At 31.9% G+C, this 17,617-nt stretch overlaps 1 protein-coding gene across 1 annotated transcript in view; it reads left to right on the forward strand.

Moving 5' to 3' along the window:
• Window positions 1-17,617, forward strand: part of Snx2 (sorting nexin 2) — an 80,814-nt gene that overhangs the window by 35,325 nt on the left and 27,872 nt on the right. Inside the window, exons 2-6 of the mRNA XM_046459991.2 lie at window positions 5,805-5,922; window positions 10,619-10,782; window positions 13,018-13,084; window positions 13,230-13,273; window positions 14,579-14,720. Of these exons, the coding sequence (XP_046315947.1) occupies window positions 5,805-5,922; window positions 10,619-10,782; window positions 13,018-13,084; window positions 13,230-13,273; window positions 14,579-14,720 (535 nt within the window). The remainder of the gene's footprint in view (window positions 1-5,804; window positions 5,923-10,618; window positions 10,783-13,017; window positions 13,085-13,229; window positions 13,274-14,578; window positions 14,721-17,617) is intronic.

Genomic DNA, 17,617 nt, shown 5'->3' on the forward strand with positions numbered 1-17,617 from the left:
TATACAATGTAAAGATGAGAGTTGAACTTCGGGGATTTTTTTTTTTTTTTTTCATTTTCCTCAATAAGTAAAAAACTAAACTTGATTTTGGGGGATTTAAGTAAAACTTGCTGGTTTGTTCAGCCTCATGGACAAAGTGCATTTCTCAAATCTATCCCCACTACTATTCCTACACACTTTTAACTAGATTTATAGCTTGTTAATATGCTCTTATTCTCACACATTTGCTAGCTTTCATTCTAATCTCAGCACTTTTTAAAGTCAGATATTATTTCCTAAAATCCTATAAAGCCTTTTTTGTTTCCTCGTTGCTTTCACAGTAAAGTTCAAAATTTTTAGCATGCTTTACAAGACCTTTCACCATCTAAACTCTCATAATTCTTTATTTCAATTCTTAGAAAATAAAGATACAAAGAAAAAAAAAAGAATATTACCCCATCAAACAATTTCAGGTGCTTACTGTTAACACTTTTCCAGCTAGGCATGCCTGTAATCCCATCAGCTCAGAAGGTTTAGGCAGGAGGATTGCAAGTTCAAGGCCAGGCTCAATCAACAATTTAACTCAGTATTTTATTTTGAGACCTTGTCTCAAAATAAAAACAAAAATGTCCAGGGATATAGCTCAGTGGGGATAAAGCACCCTTGGGTTCAGTTTCCAGTGCTATTAAAGAAAAAAAATACACACAGACACTGTCATCTTCTAACATTTTTCATCGCATACATTTTTATGCAAAATTGGGAATGATTTTGATATATATAATAATCTACTTTTCCTTATTTAACCTTAAAATATAAGCATTTTTGTATGTTGTGAATTAGTGCTTGTAACACTGAATTTTAAAATGTCCCAAAAACATTTCATAAATTTATAGAATTTAATTTTTAAACCTTTCTATCATTAAATAGATAGGTATTTTTAGCATACTCAATAAATATCCTTACATACAATTAAAATGTTTAATGTATATATACATACTTGCATCTGTCTAAACACACACAAGATCACAAATTTTGATTTTTTTTTATTATCTGATCATGTCTTTTCATAACTGGACAGCACATTTCTTATTAGCACTAAATAATATTCCGTTGTCTTGATGTACTATAGCTTTTTTTTTTTTAATCCATTCACCTTTCAAGTGTTTGGGCCGTTATAGGTCAAACTGCTGTAAACATCGTGTATAGGTGGTTATATGGACGTATTTTCAACTCCTTAGGGTAGTTACTAAGGAGTAGAATTTCATGATTAGAGTATGTTTAGCTTTTTAAGCTGCCAAGGGCTAGGGTTGTAGCTCAGTGGTAAAATGCTTGCCTCATATGTGTGAAGAAGCACTGGGTTTGATCCTCAGCACCACATAAAAATAAATAAAGATATTGTGTGTCTGTCTACAACTAAAAAATTAAAAATTAAAAAAAAAAAAGCTGCCAAATTGTCTTCTAAATTGGCTGTACCATTTTGCATCCCCACCAACATTGAATGAGGATTCTGTTGCTCCACATTTTCATGAGTATTAATAGTTGCAGTGTTCTGGATTTTGGCCATTATTCTAGGAGTTTAGTGCTATTTTTTCATATGCTTAATGCCATTTCTGTATCTTCCTTGGTGAGGTATATATTCAGATCTTTAGCCCATTTTTTCATTGAGCTGTTAAATGTTATTGTGTAGTTTTAAGAGTGTTGGATAAGTATTCATTATCACGTGTCTTTTGTATGTATTTTCTCCTAGTCTGTGGTTTGTCTTTTTATTGTCTTGACAGTATCTTTCACATAGCAACATTTTTAGTTGTAATAAAGTCCATCTTATCAGTTCCTTCTTTTGTGGACTGTGCCTTTATAATTTTTGTTTTATATTTAGATATGTGATCCATTTTGAGTTAACTTTTGTGAAAGGTATAAGGTCTGTTTCTAGATTCATATTTATATGTGAATGTGCAGTTACTCCAGACTATTTGTTGAAAAGACTATTTTTTTCTCCTTTGTATTACCTTTGCTCATGTGTTAAAGATCTCTTGGCTGTACTTAACGGGGCTCTTTTTGGGCTCTCTATTCTGTTTCTCTTCTTTTATTAATAACGCTGTCTCAATTACTGTAACTTTATATTAAGTCAGGTAGTGTCAACCCTCCAGCTTTGTTTTTCTTTAATACTAAGTTAGCCATGCTGGGATTTTGCCTTTTCATACAAACTTTTGAACAGTTGTTAATAGCCACAAATAACTTGCCAGAATGTTGTTTGTCATGACATTGAACTTTAGATCAAGTTAGGAAGAACTGACATCTTGACAATATTGAGTTTTTCTCTTTGCACATGGAATCTCTCTCCATATATTTAGTGCTCTGTTTTTTTTCTTCAGATGTTTTTAGTTGTCCTTTTAAAGATCTTGTTTATATTTTGTTAGAGTTAAACCTAAATATTTCATTTTTTAGTTGTAGTTGGACACAATACCTTTATTTTATTTATTTATTTTTATGAGGTGCTGAAGATCAAACCCAGGGTCTCGCACATGCAAGGTGAATACTCTACCGTTGAGCCACACAATCCCAGCCCTAGGATTTCATTCTTGTGGTTGCACATGATGTAGAGTTTCACTGGCTATGTATTCATATATAAACATAAGAAAGTACTGTCTGATTCATTCTGTCTTTCCTATTCTCGTACCATACCCCCTCCCTCCCCTTCATTCCCTTCTGTCTAATTGTATGTCACATTGTATGTTACCATCACATATCAGAGAGAACATTTGGCCTTTGTTTTTTTCGGACTAGCATATTTCACTTCCATTATTTACTTAAAAAGTTGTTGAAGACATTTGTTAATTGGGAGACTCGTGGTTGTAGCTTAGTGGTAGAGCATTTGCCTAGCATGCATTAAGTGCTGGGTTCAGTCTCTGGCACTGAAAATAAAGAAGAAAAATGTTTATTGATCCTACAAAAGTTTACTAATTATATTTTTTATTAATGATGTACTCTTACTAAATTAAGAACTTATATTTTAAAGTCTATCATTAAAAAAATAGGGGGACAAGGGAAAAAGCATATAGGAAAGTATCTAGGCATGGCAGCAGAGTCTTGTAATCCCAGTACTTGGGACACGAGGCAGGAGGATTACCAGTTTGAGTCCTGTTGGGGGAACTTAGCAAGACCATGTCTCAAAAAAGTTTTAAAACTTAAGTGATGGGGCTGGAGATGTAGCTCAGATGTAGAATGTTCCTGGGCACAGTCCCTGGTACTGGGGTTGCGGGGGAGTAAAAAGGTAAGCTACAGACTGGTGAAAATACTTGTGATAACATCTGACAAAGAACTTGTAACCAGAATATATAAAGAACTACAAACCAACAAGAACTATAGAAAAATTGGCAAAATACTTGGAGAAATCCTTCAAAACAAAGTTATCCAAATGGTTATTAGACACATAAAATTTGTTCAGCATCATTATCATCAGGGAAATACAAATTCAAACCACACTGGTATATACTCTGTACCCACCAGAGTAGCTAAACTGATAAAGGTAGAATATATCGAAGTGTTGACAAGAATGTGGAACAACAACTTTTTATATTTCTCTCGTGGGACTACAAATTTATACTACCACCTTAAAAGATTGTTTAGTAATAGCTTCTTAAGCTGACCATTCATCTACCTAATGTCTACACTATGGTCCAATTGTTCCCTTCTAGGTATGTGCCAGATAAATTTGTTCGTATGTTCACTAAAATACACACACACACCTGATAACCACCCAATTTTCCATTAGTAATAGAGTGTGTTGATTACAGTTACATAAAGGGATTTTACACAACAATGAGAATCACTGCTCTACTACTATACAGAATGATATAGAAAAATTTCATATAGGAAATAACGTTAAGAACAAAACCAAATAATAGTACATTTTATATGGTTCCATTATATGAAGAGCAAAAACATGAAAAACTAATCCATACTGGTAGAAGCCTCCATGGTAAATATTGGAAAAGGAGGATGAGTGGAGTCTCTGGGCTTGATGGTAGTGTTCTTTCTTGATCTGAATTCTTGTTTTGAGGTTTTGAAAATCTCTAGCTCAACACTTTTGATATATAAAAATTTCTCTTTTGTGTCATACTTTTATAAAATTGTTTTAGAAAGCTTTAATTTTTTAAGACTGTTGGTTTTAACTATTACAAGGAAAACTGATAAAATTAAAAGTTGTGCTGTAGTAATTGTGTTGGTCAATATACTTAAGATCAAGAAGTACAGGCTGGGCTCAGTCGCTCTTGCCTATAATCCCAGTGGCTCTGGAGGCTGAGGCAGGAGGATTGCAAATTCAAAGCCAGACTCAGTGACTTAGTGAGGCCCTAAGCAACTCAAATAAAATACAAAAAAGGGGCTGGGGACGTGGTTCAGTGGTTAAGTGCCTCCAGGATCAATTCCCAGTACCAAAAACAAAATAAAACAAAAAAACCAAGAAGTACAAAAGTAGTGTTTAGCTTAAGTGAAATGTAAATGTTTTGGGTTTTGACTGAGGGCCTATTTTTTAGTTTGAAACTCTAGAAACCTTAGAAAATTGGCATTTAAATTCAACTAGTAGGGAGGGTGAGCAAGGGAGGAAGATTACCTCTTGATAGGGAATAGGGGTGGGAGGGAAAGGGAGGGAGAAGGGCAATAGCATGGATGGTGAAAGGAGACCCTTATCATTATACAAAATACATGTATGAAGATGTGAATTTGGTGCCAACATACTATATATAATCAGAGATATGATACATTGTAGTATAAAGGTGTATTAAGAATTGTAATGCAAAAGTAAATAAATAAATAGGTTAAAAAAATAATAAACTTAACTAGTATTACGCCTTCCTCTTAGAATAAGTAGTGCTTTGAACTTCCTGCACATGTAATGTTTTTTACATCTGTTGAGTTGCATGGAATTTTGATGTTTGGGTATATTTTCCACCACCAGAGAAACAAACATGATCATAGCAGAAACAAAAGTATATATTCTTTTGTTGTTGGGGGGGGGATTGGGGAGTGGTACAGAAGAATTAAATCCAGGGCCACTTAATCACTGAGCCACATTCCCAGCCCTTTTTTATATGTTATTCAGATGCAGGGTCTTGGTGAGTTGCTTAGGACCTCACTAAATTGCTAGGCTGGCTTGAACTCATGTTCCTCCTGCCTCAGCCTCCCTAGCTGCTAGAATTACATGTGTGTGCCACCCCACTTGGCTCAAAAGCATGGATTCTTAAAAATCAAGGGACAAATGTTTTCTCTGATAGTGGATTCTGATCCATAATGGGGGTGGGTGACAAGCAAAGAATGGAGGAACTTTGGATTGGGCAGAGGTGTGGGGGGTTGTGTGGCGGGGAGATGGTGGAATGAAATGGACATTATTACCCCTGTGTATGGGTGTGATTGCACAAATGGTGTGACTCTACATCATGTATAACTGGAGAAATGAAAAGTTGTGCTCCATTTGTGTAAGAAAATAAAATAATAAATTTTTTTTTTAAAAAATCAAGGGACTTGCCTGATTTTGATTCTGTTGTCTATGATGATGGAAGCGTTAAATTTGGTTTTTGTTAATCATAACTCAATGTGATAAATTAGTGCCTCTAAGGGAATGGCTGCAAAGGGTTTCTTTTTAAAATCTGAAGTGAATTTTGGTTAAGAAAGGAGTAGAGTTAATTAAAAGTATGTTTTGGGTTTATTCTTGACAGGAGAAAATAGTCGTTCTTAATGAGAGGACATTCTGTTTCTCTAGTGTATAGGACATAATTACAACAGTTATAAACACCCAATCTCTTATCAATTATTTTTCTTTTTAATAGTCGAGCCCATCTTCTCCAGAACCAGCTAGTCTTCCTGCAGAAGATATCAGTGCAAACTCTAATGGCCCAAAACCTGCAGAAGTTGTACTAGATGATGACAGAGAAGATCTTTTTGCAGGTAATTATCATATCTTTTTATTTGTTTAACAGTAGTTAGATATTCTATGATAAAATATTCTCTAAAGCAAAACATAAACTCTGTGTATTAGTTTTAGCTCTTCTTATAACAACTTAAGGGGAATTTCCTATTAGATTATTCTGTGAAATATATGGACTGATTAGAGAAGCAAAACTGATATCCTTTCTTAGTTTTAAGAATTTGGAAATTAATTTCATGCTATAATTTATTGTTTTAGTCAGTCCTTAAACTCAAAAGACTAATGATTGTGGTATTCAAATTTCAAAAAGTAGCATCGATTCTATTTTTTTTTTATTAACAAGTTGTCACAAAGCAGAATTAAACTATGGATTGCAAAGTCACCTTATATTTTATTTATATTTGGAATCTTTTATTTTAATAAGTTGCTATACTTCCTATTTTATTTTGGCTTACTTTTAGGTGAATAATTGATATTGGAGGAATTTATTGTACATATAGAGGCAAAATTTGGTGTACTTATCCTAACTGGGGAAAAAAAAAGCATTGGACTCTTCAAAAACAACTATGCCTTGGCTAAAATTTAGTTACAAATTAATGTTTTAATATTAAAAAAGCAAAATCTTAAGGTTATTGAAACAAATTAAAATATATATTTTTTTTGAGAGAGAGAGAAAATTTTTAATATTTATTTATTTTTTAAGTTTTCGGCAGACACAACATCTTTGTTTGTATGTGGTGCCGAGGATCGAACCCGGGCCACACATATGCCAGGCGAGCGTGCTACCGCTTGAGCCACATCCCCAGCCCCACAGATTAAAATATTAACAATTAGTTGAACTGGCTTTCCTTTAAACTTTAATAATATGTGTTCAACTTTTAAAGTGGTCCCATATTCAAACCACTGTTATTTTTTGTACAAATATGTTTGAAGTCACAGTTCTTCATCACTAAGGTCTATATAATTTCCAGCTTGATTAGTTCAATGAAAAGTTTTACCACAGATGAATTCCTGTAGGTTGCTATGTTAGAAAATTATGATACCACAGTAGAGACAGACATTATTACCCTATATACATGCCTATATACATGTATGATTACATTACTGGTGTGACTCTGCACCATGTACAGTCAGAGGAATGAGAGGCTGTGCTCCATTTGTGTGCAGTGTGTCAAAATGCATTCTACTGTCATTTATTAATCAGAACAAATTTTAAAAAAGAAAATTTTGATACCACGTATCTTATTTTTTTACCCCAAAGTCTTCTAACAACTTAGAATCTAATCATAGTTACTGAGAATTATAGTATTTCAGTGTTCTTTTTTATTCCATTTAGTAGAATCTTTTTCAGACAATTATCAAAAGCACTTTCATGGCATTTGCATTTTAAGCTGAGATGACAAAAATCCTTTCTCTACTAAGCAGTTCTGAATCTAGAATTTAATTTATTCCTCTTGACAGTGTAGGTTAATGCATAGAGTTTTTTTGTATTATTCATTATATTAAACTTTTTAACCAGTCTCAGAATAAATGAGATTACTGAAACTTTATAACAACAACAACTTTGTGTATGTATACCTGTGCAAGGAAAAGTTGTTGTTTTTTAAATAGCATGCATAACTGATCAGTTTTCTAGGTTCGAGAACAATACAATGATATTTGCCTACATAGCTCAATTTGGAAATGTTTACACTCTTTTACTTTACCTTGAAGACTATACTAAATACTCTGATTCAAATATAGTAATTGTCAATATTTGTTTTAAAATAAAAAGGAGAAACAACTAAAGAACAATAAATGTAGTAATCTGTGTTTTTTGTTAACCTTCAAATATACTTTCTATGCTTCATCTTTTATTTTAAACTCACCTATGTTGCATAATAACATTAGGTGATCAAAGGCCTAAACTAAATATTTTTGTATAAATGATTTAATATTATACTATTCTTATTATAATGCAGTTTAAGCAGGTATATCACTTCTTCCATGGATAAATGGTTCTAGAAAACCAGAATAGAGAGTAGCATGTGTTATCAGGATGGTGAAAACTTTTCCAGTAATGAGAACATATGCTTGTTTTTCCTATATCAGTGAGTAGATTATAGATCTTGCTCTAGCAACCTAGCCATTTTGATTTAAAGCCTTAAAGAAATTAGATCATACTGTTACGTGTGCTAAGTTTTAGGTAGCATTTCAAATAATGGGTGTTAAAGTCTTTAGTGTTCGTAGACAATGTTCACCAAATGCTTTTCCTTCATTTGTTACATCCTACACCAGTGCTTAATTGAACATCCTTTAGGAAACTGCCCTAGGGGAATAAATGAGGGTGAACAACTTGCCAATACTGAAATTGCCCTAGACTTTTAGAACTTGTTTCTGCCACACGATCAAGCTTATTTCACTTGTGCTGTTCAACAGGTCATGCCAATTTATAAGGATAACGAATATTCCTTTTTAAAAAATATTCTCTGGAATCTATATGAGTGAAGTATTAATTAGCTGACATTGACATAGTCAATTTATATTTGTTCTCAAAGTATGTCTCTAACGAAAAGTCAATCTTTGTAGTTAATGCCCACAGGACATCGCCTTGAACCTTTAGGTCTGGTTTAAATTAAGCCTTGTGAATTTCTGGTATATTAATGTCAAATCTAAAAGAAGTCATGAAAGCGATTTAAAACAGACTTTATATTACTTTGCTAAATCTAAATCTGTTTACTTTTTTTTTGGTTTCACTTTCCATATTATCTACATAAATCAATATTTAGCTTTATTTATTTTGTAATCTGCTAGCATTTATGAAATAGCCTGTTAGTGCAAAGAATACCAAACCCAGTGTCAATGAAATAAAATGTAATTAAAAAATTGAAATGACTTTATCTGTACTGATGTCTAATAAAGTTACTATTTCATAGAGGGTTTTTTTTTTTTGCGGGGGGTGGGATGGGGTCTTTGTTTTGTTTATATATGAGTCTGTTGCAGTAACCATGCCTCTTCAGATACTTTTGGAGTTTTTTGTTTTGTTTGCAGTTTGTTTTGGTGTTTGTTGTTTTGCTCATTGTTTGTAGATTAAATATCTTAACACCTTCTAGCTTCAATGTACTGATTTTGTTTTTTACTTTCTCATATTGCTCATTATTTTCATTTCTTAAAAAAATAATAATAAATGCCAGCAATATTCATAGCCTGAAATTATATAAAAGCTTTCTGTTTTATTGAATCTTCTATAGTCTATATCATGTGTAGTCCATTCTTCCTCTTATTACCACAGTTTTAAAAATTTTAGTTATTATTTTTTCTTTTAATATAAAAATATAAAGGGATCCATAACAATGATTATATCAACATTAGGTAGCCAATAAGAATAACTTGATAACATTGTCCACCTGTACAACCTTTTTTCAGGCATTTGAGGTATTAAAATTAAAATGGCACATTGACTACAATTACTACCTTTCTAAACCTGTAGGATATAAGAATCTAAGGTTAGAAATCACTGGTCTGGGGGCTGGGTTTGTTGCTCAGTGGTAGAGCACTTGCCTAGCATGTGAGAGGCCCTGGGTTCTATCCTCAGCACCACATAAAAATAAATAAATAAAATAAAGGTTAAAAAAAGAAATCACTGGTATGGTCATGAGTTTCCCTTATAATCTTGCTTTCCTTTTCCTGGTATCAGTTCTGCAGACCAGTGCAACTGTGGTTTACATTATGGTCACTGTAATTTTTACTTTCCTTACTCTGCTTTTTGCTTATGCTATTATTCCATTTTCTTGGAATTTTCTCTCATTTTTTTCTGTGCCTATCTCAATTTCCTCAGATCAGTTTTACAAATTATTTCCAGATTTCCTCAGCCTGAAGTATTGTCTTCTGTCTGTACTCAAATTGTAGTGTTTGTTCTATAGTTGGTATAGCAATAAATGTCCTGTAATATTCTTATTGTTCTCGTAAGTCTCTTATTATTATTTAACATTCCACATGTCTTGTTTTCCCAACTAGATTATAAACTCCCTGAGGGCAGGTATGATATTTTCCATTTCTTTGTGTTTCTCCATTGCATTTAGCACAATATTACATAGCCTATAGACATCAGCTTATTGATATGGTTTGATTTTAAATATATTTTAGATTTTTGTTTCAAGTGAATGAGCATTTTAAATTAAAACCTAAATACCTGTTTGCTTTGCGTCATATATGTGTGTTCATTTAATACCCCGTAATCTTTGGCAATTAATTGCTTTAGGTTACTAATTTTGTGACTTTTCCATAACAAATTTTTAATCCCAGTTGGTATAGTTCTGGGCAGCCTTGTGCCCTAAAATTTGTGTTCCTTTTTATAAAATAATCATAATATTAGTCTAAATAAAATGTTTGAGAGGTAAGTTACTGTAAGCATAAGATATATTATAAAATCAAACACAAATGAATGTGGAATTGCCCACATCTTTGCTTTCCACATCTAGTAGTACAGATAATTTCCAATAGTATAGTCATTTAAGCTGACTTAAAACAATTCTTCCTGAAACCAACAAAATTCCTGTTTGTTTTTAAAGATATGATAAACAACTAAATTCAGAAAATTCTTTCATCATGACAATTTTAAAATTATGTTATTTGGATATTTGTGGGTAGTATATAATATTATTCATGATTCATTAACTGCCGTATAGTTTTGGAAGTTTGTTGCAGTTTCCTTAAACTTGTTTAATTTGTGTTTAGAAGCCACAGAAGAAGTTTCTTTGGACAGCCCAGAAAGGGAACCAATACTCTCCTCGGAACCTTCTCCTGCAGTCACACCTGTCACCCCTACTGCACTCATTGCTCCTAGAATTGAATCAAAGAGTATGTCTGCTCCTGTGATCTTCGATAGATCCAGGGAGGAGGTATAGAAAAGTGTTCATATTCTAAATTAATATGTAAATTGTACCTTTTTTTTTTGCTCCTCACTTAACATCACATCACTGTACTATTAGTCATTCCTAATCAAAGCCTTTTAAACCTATTAGAAAAAGAATATGGATTAAATAAGTTGGAAGATCTTGATTCTGATTTTATCGCTACCACTTTTTAACCCAGTAACTTGGGCATATTATTTAACCTTCTTAAGTAGGTTGTCATTTGTGATTTTTTAAAAAATATTTTTAGTTATAGATGGACTCAATTACGTTTATTATTTTATGTATTTCTATGTGGTGCTGAGGATCAAACCCAGTGCCATATATATGGTAGGCAAATTTTCTACCACTGAGCTACAACTCCAGTCCTGGCATTTCTGATCTTAATGATGATAATGTGTGCCTCTGAGGACTCCTATGTTGGTCAGGTAATATATGAAAGTACTTTGAAAACTGTTAATCACAGTAAAGTGGTATTTTGAGAATTTTATTTGTAAAAGAATGTAATAAATAAAGTTGGTACTTAAAAGTTGTTATGTACCATTTATTTTTAAAAGGAAGGACTATAAATCAATTGAAGAAACAATCTCATGTTTTGGCAATAATTTTTGTTAAGATGTATTTGGAAAAGGAAAAAAATCATGGAGTGGAGGTTATTTAAGTGGCAAAATTACATATTTAAAAGTCATCCATATAGGTCAGATACGGTGGCACACTCCTATAATCACAGCTACTCTAGAGACTGAAGAAGGAGGATCACAACTTTGAGACCAGCCTCGCTTGTCAACCTATCAAGATCCTATCTTAAAAATACAAAAATAAAAAGGACGGGGGATATAGCTCAATGATAGAGTGTCCCCTGATTCTATCCCCACCAAAAACAAAGCCAAAAAAAGTCATTCTTAAAGAAATAGATCATTTAAATGACCACAATTAAGTAACAACCACATACCCACAAGCAAAAATGTGAATGATCTAACAAGTATAGTATTAAGGGAAATAAGACAGAAATGAGTACTTATACATGATTCCATGAAATGAACTTTAAAAAAAAAAAGCTAGTGAACAGAGTTAGAAGTCAGGATAGTGGTTATATTGGTAAGGCGAAGGAAAGATTATGAATGTAGGAGAATGTAAAAGGGCCTTCTGGACTGATTAATAGTGTTTTTTTCTGACCTCGGTTGAGTTTAGAAAGATGTATACACTTTATGAAAGTATATTGAGCTGTACCAATTTATATACTTTTCTGTATGTGTTATAATTCAAAAAAGTTTTACTTAAAAAATCATACAAGAGGGCTGGGGTTACAGCTCAGTAACTAGCTTGCCTATCCAATATGAAGCACTGAGTTTGATCCTCAGCACATCATAAAGATAAATAAATAAAATAAAGATATTATGTCCATCTACATCTAAAAAAATATTTTAAAAAAGTGTACAAAAAGGCAATCATTGAAGAAAAGATTTCAGTTAGAAAAACTCAACTTTTTATGGATAGATTGATTGCTATTGCCTTGAAAATTTTGCTAAGTTAATAATCTCGGAGCTTTTTTATAATAACAAAGCATTCTTGCAGAACTGCTATCCAGTTGCTTTATAACAGCATTTAAAAGGTCTTTTCTACAGTCTTATAGGGTTATCATTTTATTCTACTGACTGCTTTTTAAAATTGAACTTTATAGTTCTTTTATTGGCTTCAAGAGGAATGTGTCTTCACTTGGTATTTAGAAAAATCATAGTGCTAATGTTGCTTTTAGGTATAATAATTTTTTGCAAGTATGTAAGATTCTACTGGTGAAAGTAATGACTATCTCCTAATTATTTAGAAACAGCTCTAACTTGAAGAAATGATGGTATTAAAAATAAGGAGTTAATAATTTTAAAAGTATGAATACAAAGATTCAGTATATTGGACAAAAAAAATTCCACAGTTTTTGTACAGAAAGTGAAAATATTTTTTCTACATCTGAGGAATTTTGAAGACACGAGATTTTTCCATTACTTCTCCAAATAATCCTTATCCTGTTATTTGTATATTTTATTCTGTTTCTTCATATAATCAGGAAATGTGAAAGCTTTTATTGTGTTTTTTTTCAGTGACTTCTTAAAATAATTTTATGACACCCTACTAGAACATATATGGTAAAAATTATAGTTCTTAGTGTTATGACAATAATATAAATTGGAATCTTCTTCAACACAAAAAGTAATTATTCTTTTCTAGATTGAAGAAGAAGCAAATGGAGATATTTTTGATATAGAAATCGGTGTGTCGGATCCAGAAAAAGTTGGTGAGTCATATTAATTATATTTTGTACCTCTTTTTTATTAGTTTGACTGTTATCCCCCCCCCCTTTTCAACTAAATATGTCATTACAGTATTAAAATGGTACTGTTTTTAAGCACGTGGTTTTAAAAATAATATTTGACTTATAGGTGATGGCATGAATGCTTACATGGCATATAGAGTAACAACAAAGGTAAGCCTTTGACTCTTTTAATAAAATATTGACCCCTTACTATGTATAGTAGAGGATATGACGTGATTATGGTTGACATGAACCCTGTCTTTGTAAAGGCTATCTTCACATAAAAATTGCTAAGAAATTGTTACAGTGAGTTGTAAGTAATTTCATAGGTTGAGTGTTCTGTTTGAGTATGCAGGAAGGGAATTAATCTAGACCCAAGGGTCAGGAAAAACTTATGAGCAAACTAATATCTAAACCAAGACAAATATGAGGGGAGTGATTTGTGGGAGATGAAAAGAAAGTAGTAGAATGTTTGTTGCAGGCATAGGAATTTGCTGGTGAAAAATCTAAGTAATGAAAGCATTGTGTTTTCTAGGATCTGTAAGAAGTGGTTCATAATTGAATTGTTTGGCCATGAGCTTTCATGTTTTATGAGCAGCACATATAGGAATTTGGGTTTCATCTTAAGTATAATGGAAAGCCATGATAGAGGTTTAAGCAAGAGTATAACACTCTTAGATTTTTGTTTTAGAAAGATCTCTGTGGCCTCAATATGAATTGGAAGGGTCAAGGTAGAGGTCAGGATTGCCAGTTAAGAGGCCACTACTATTATTAAATTATCACATCTTAAAACAGAGTGTTTTGCAGCAGTCCCAGGTATAAGAAATAATGCTTGACACTAAGGAAATGGTTCTGGAAGTGAGAAAAATAAATGGCTTCTTAGATCTAGATGTAAGGAATAAGAAGAGGGATACCTAAGTTACTAAGTAGAGGAACTTTGTAATTGTGAAAGTGATCTCTCTAAAAAGACAGGTAGGGAGGAACAAAGTGAGTGTGAGATAAGATTTGTTAATTCAGTAAACAAATGTTTATTAAGTACTTTACTATGGTGTCAGCCTCTGTTACAAGCAAGAAGTATATTAGTATTAGTTAACAGTACAGTCAAATGCTCTTTTTTTATGGAACTTGTGTTTGAGTAGGGGAAAATATAGTGAGTTTGAGATGTCAATGAGATTTAAGTGGAGGTGTCCCTTAGGCATTTTGGAAATATTTGGACTGAAACTTAGAAGGAGATCTGTGCCAGAGGTAAAGATTTAAAATTCATTAACGGAAACAATCATTTGAGTTTTGTTGTTGTTGTTGTTGTTATTTTGTTTTTTGAATTGTTAGAAGTCTATGTACCACATTAGATACTCTGTGTTCTTTTGCAAAGGAGAGCAGTGTGTGTGTGTGTGTGTGTTCGTAATTATTTATAGCGTTAAATTCTGAATAATTCTGTACTGTTCAAAATTTGAAATACTTCTTCTTCACTTTTAGACTTCTCTTTCCATGTTCAGTAAGAGTGAATTTTCAGTTAAAAGAAGATTCAGTGATTTTCTTGGTTTGCACAGCAAATTAGCAAGCAAGTATTTACACGTTGGTTATATTGTACCACCTGCCCCGGAGAAGAGTATAGTAGGTAAGCATGAGTAAGCAAAAAAAAAAAAAAAAATTCCTTTTAACTGTATACATTTATGCATTCCAGAATCATTCATTACCACCATCTCAGTTGTAGAGATAATGGTAATTTAAATGTTCTATTATGATAATTGTGCATTTATTATATAAGAATATAATATTATTATATAAGAATTATTCTTATTATATAAGAATTATTTTTATTATATAAGAATATATAGCTAGTAGTTTTATTTTCTAACGCCTACGGGTTCAGGTTTTGAATATTGGGTTAAAATTTACCAAGTTGAAAGCAGTTACAAACTATAACCTTTTAGGGGAAGTAGAATACCATTTTACTGAGTCACACTCAGAATACTTAATGTTATTAATATATTAACAATTTTCAAAGAGTTGGAGGTATTTGGATCTTAGCTTTATATTGTCCAAAAAGAACATTTGAGTTAGCCTTGCTTATATAAAAACTATTTAAACTTATCTTAGTTTATGTTATACCTCAATTTAATATTTAAAAACTATTCTACTTATACCAGTAATATTTAGTTAAGAAAATGCAGAAAATTTAAAAAGAAGAGGAAAACCTCCATTTCTTAAAATTTTTTAGTATTGGACTGGGGTTGTGGCTCAGTGGTGCAGTGCTTGTATAATATGTGTGAGACTCTGGGTTTGATTCTCAGCACTGCATATAAATAAATAAAATAAAGGTCCATTGACAATTAAAAAAATATTAAAAGAATATTTTTTAAGTATTATCCAGTCTTTTTTCAGTCCTTGTTTTTTTTCTTACTTCAACTTTTCTTTATACCTGAGATGATTACTCTGAAAAATATTTGAAATGAATTTTACTGATTTTTAAATTATTGGTTTTTACTTTTTTAAACATTTGATTTGAAAAGCATGTTTTTTTAAAAAAAGGTTATTACTATTTTTTAGTTGTAGATGGACACATCTTTATTTTTATTTGTTTATTTTTATGTGGTGCTGGGGACCGAACCCGGGACCTCATGCATGCGAGGCAAGCACTCTGCCTCTGAGCCACAGCCCCAGCCCTGAAAGCAGTTTTATTGATATCATTCATTTGAAACCTGATGAGTTTGTAATATATTTTCTCTCTCTTAAAATTCGTAAACCTAGTTGAGTAGTTCTTCAACTTTTTGGTCTCAAGAACCCTTTATTTCCTTTTTCTTTCTTTCTTGCTTGTTTGCTTGCTTTCTTTCCTTTCTCTTCTCTTCTTTTCTCTTCCTTTCTCTCTTCAGTGCTGGGGATTGAACCCAGGGCCTTGTGTATATTAAGCAAGCACTTTATTACTGAGCTGCATTCCTAGGGCCCTACATTCTTAAAATTTATTAAAGAGTCTTAAGAGAGTGTTTGCTTATGTGGGCTACATCTGTTGACACTTACTGTATTTGAAAAAATTATTTAATCTTATTTATTTAAAAGTAATAAACTTACTTTATGTTACACAAAATTCGTGAAAGAAATTTTATGACAAAAACATTTAATAAGACGAAAAATTTAAAAACTTTTTGTAAATTCTAATTTCTACCTTAATAGAAAAATAGCTTTGTTCTTCTGTGCTTCTATACTCATTTATTGTGATATAACACATTAGCTAACCTTTATAAAATTCCATTCTGGACACTCATTAAAGAACAACAAAAGACAAGCAGTTTAATATTATTGTAGGGACTTTGTAGTCTCTAAAACCCTCCAGATATTCTGAACTAAGGAACTTAGGAAACTAAGATTAATCAAGGTTATCCTACATGCCAAAAGTCATATAACATGGCAGAGCTGAATTTTCTTCTTATTTTTCAACTTATACTCTTAACCACAATTCTATTTTGCCTCCTACTTTCAATTTGATTATTTCAATAGGATAATGATTTGGTTATTTCTTGCTTTTTAATTTTTTAATTTTGTTTTTGTTCTTTACCTAAAAAAGAAAACTTTTATGTATTATTTTGTTTGTGGCAAGAGATTGAACCCAGGACCTTGTACATGCTAGGCATGCACTCTACCACTAAGCAATATTCCTAGCCCCATCTTTCTGTTTTTTAAATATAACTTTTTTTTTCCCCCCCCGTGGTGCTGGGGATTAAACCCAGGACCTTGAGCAAGCACTCTATCAACTGAGCTATATAACTTTTAATGCTATATTATTGTAGAATTGTCTAAAAGACATTTAAAGTAGATTTAAATTGCTTAAAAATTATTTGTATACTACTTCATTCAAGAAAAGGATTGAAGCAACTACATGTAATAGTGAAAATGTATATCAATAAAGAAATTAGCAGGGAAAATATAGTCAAGAAATGTAGGATGAATCCAAGTAAAACAATTTTTTCCTAAAATCTTGAACAGTTCATTAAAGATAGGTGACAAATTAATCTTTGAACTTTCTGGCAGCCAGCCAGCACAGTATATAGTCATTTTATAAATGTCTTGTTATTTATTAACTTTTAAATAAAAATGAATATATTGTCTAAGAAAAATTAAAAGACGGTTTTAATTACATAAACAGTGTTTTTCAAGTATTAAATAGTGGAATAAGAGTGGTTACTTTTTGCTAAGTCATTGCACATAACCATTGCCACTTAATAGGACCTCATTTGACTAAAAAATACTATTCTATATAAACTATTAGAAAAACAAGTTGAAAATTTTAAGAGTGAACCAATTAAGATAAATTGTTGTTTTATTTTCCCACAATGTGCCATAATGGTTGCCTTTAGGGATGAGTGGATAAATGAAGAAAAAAAGAAGCAAAGAATTACATAGTTGTGGGATTTTTTTTATGAGTAAATAAAATATCTGAAATAATTAACATCCCATATGCAGTAGACAAGGTCCATAATTTCAGTTGTCTGAGTTTTCTTTTTCAAACCTTTATATTTT

Source organism: Marmota monax, unplaced genomic scaffold (assembly GCF_021218885.2).
Source record: "Marmota monax isolate L192 unplaced genomic scaffold, Marmota_monax_Labrador192_F-V1.1 WCK01_AAM20220418_F8-fsc00006, whole genome shotgun sequence".
In the NCBI taxonomy this organism is placed as follows: domain Eukaryota; kingdom Metazoa; phylum Chordata; class Mammalia; order Rodentia; family Sciuridae; genus Marmota; species Marmota monax.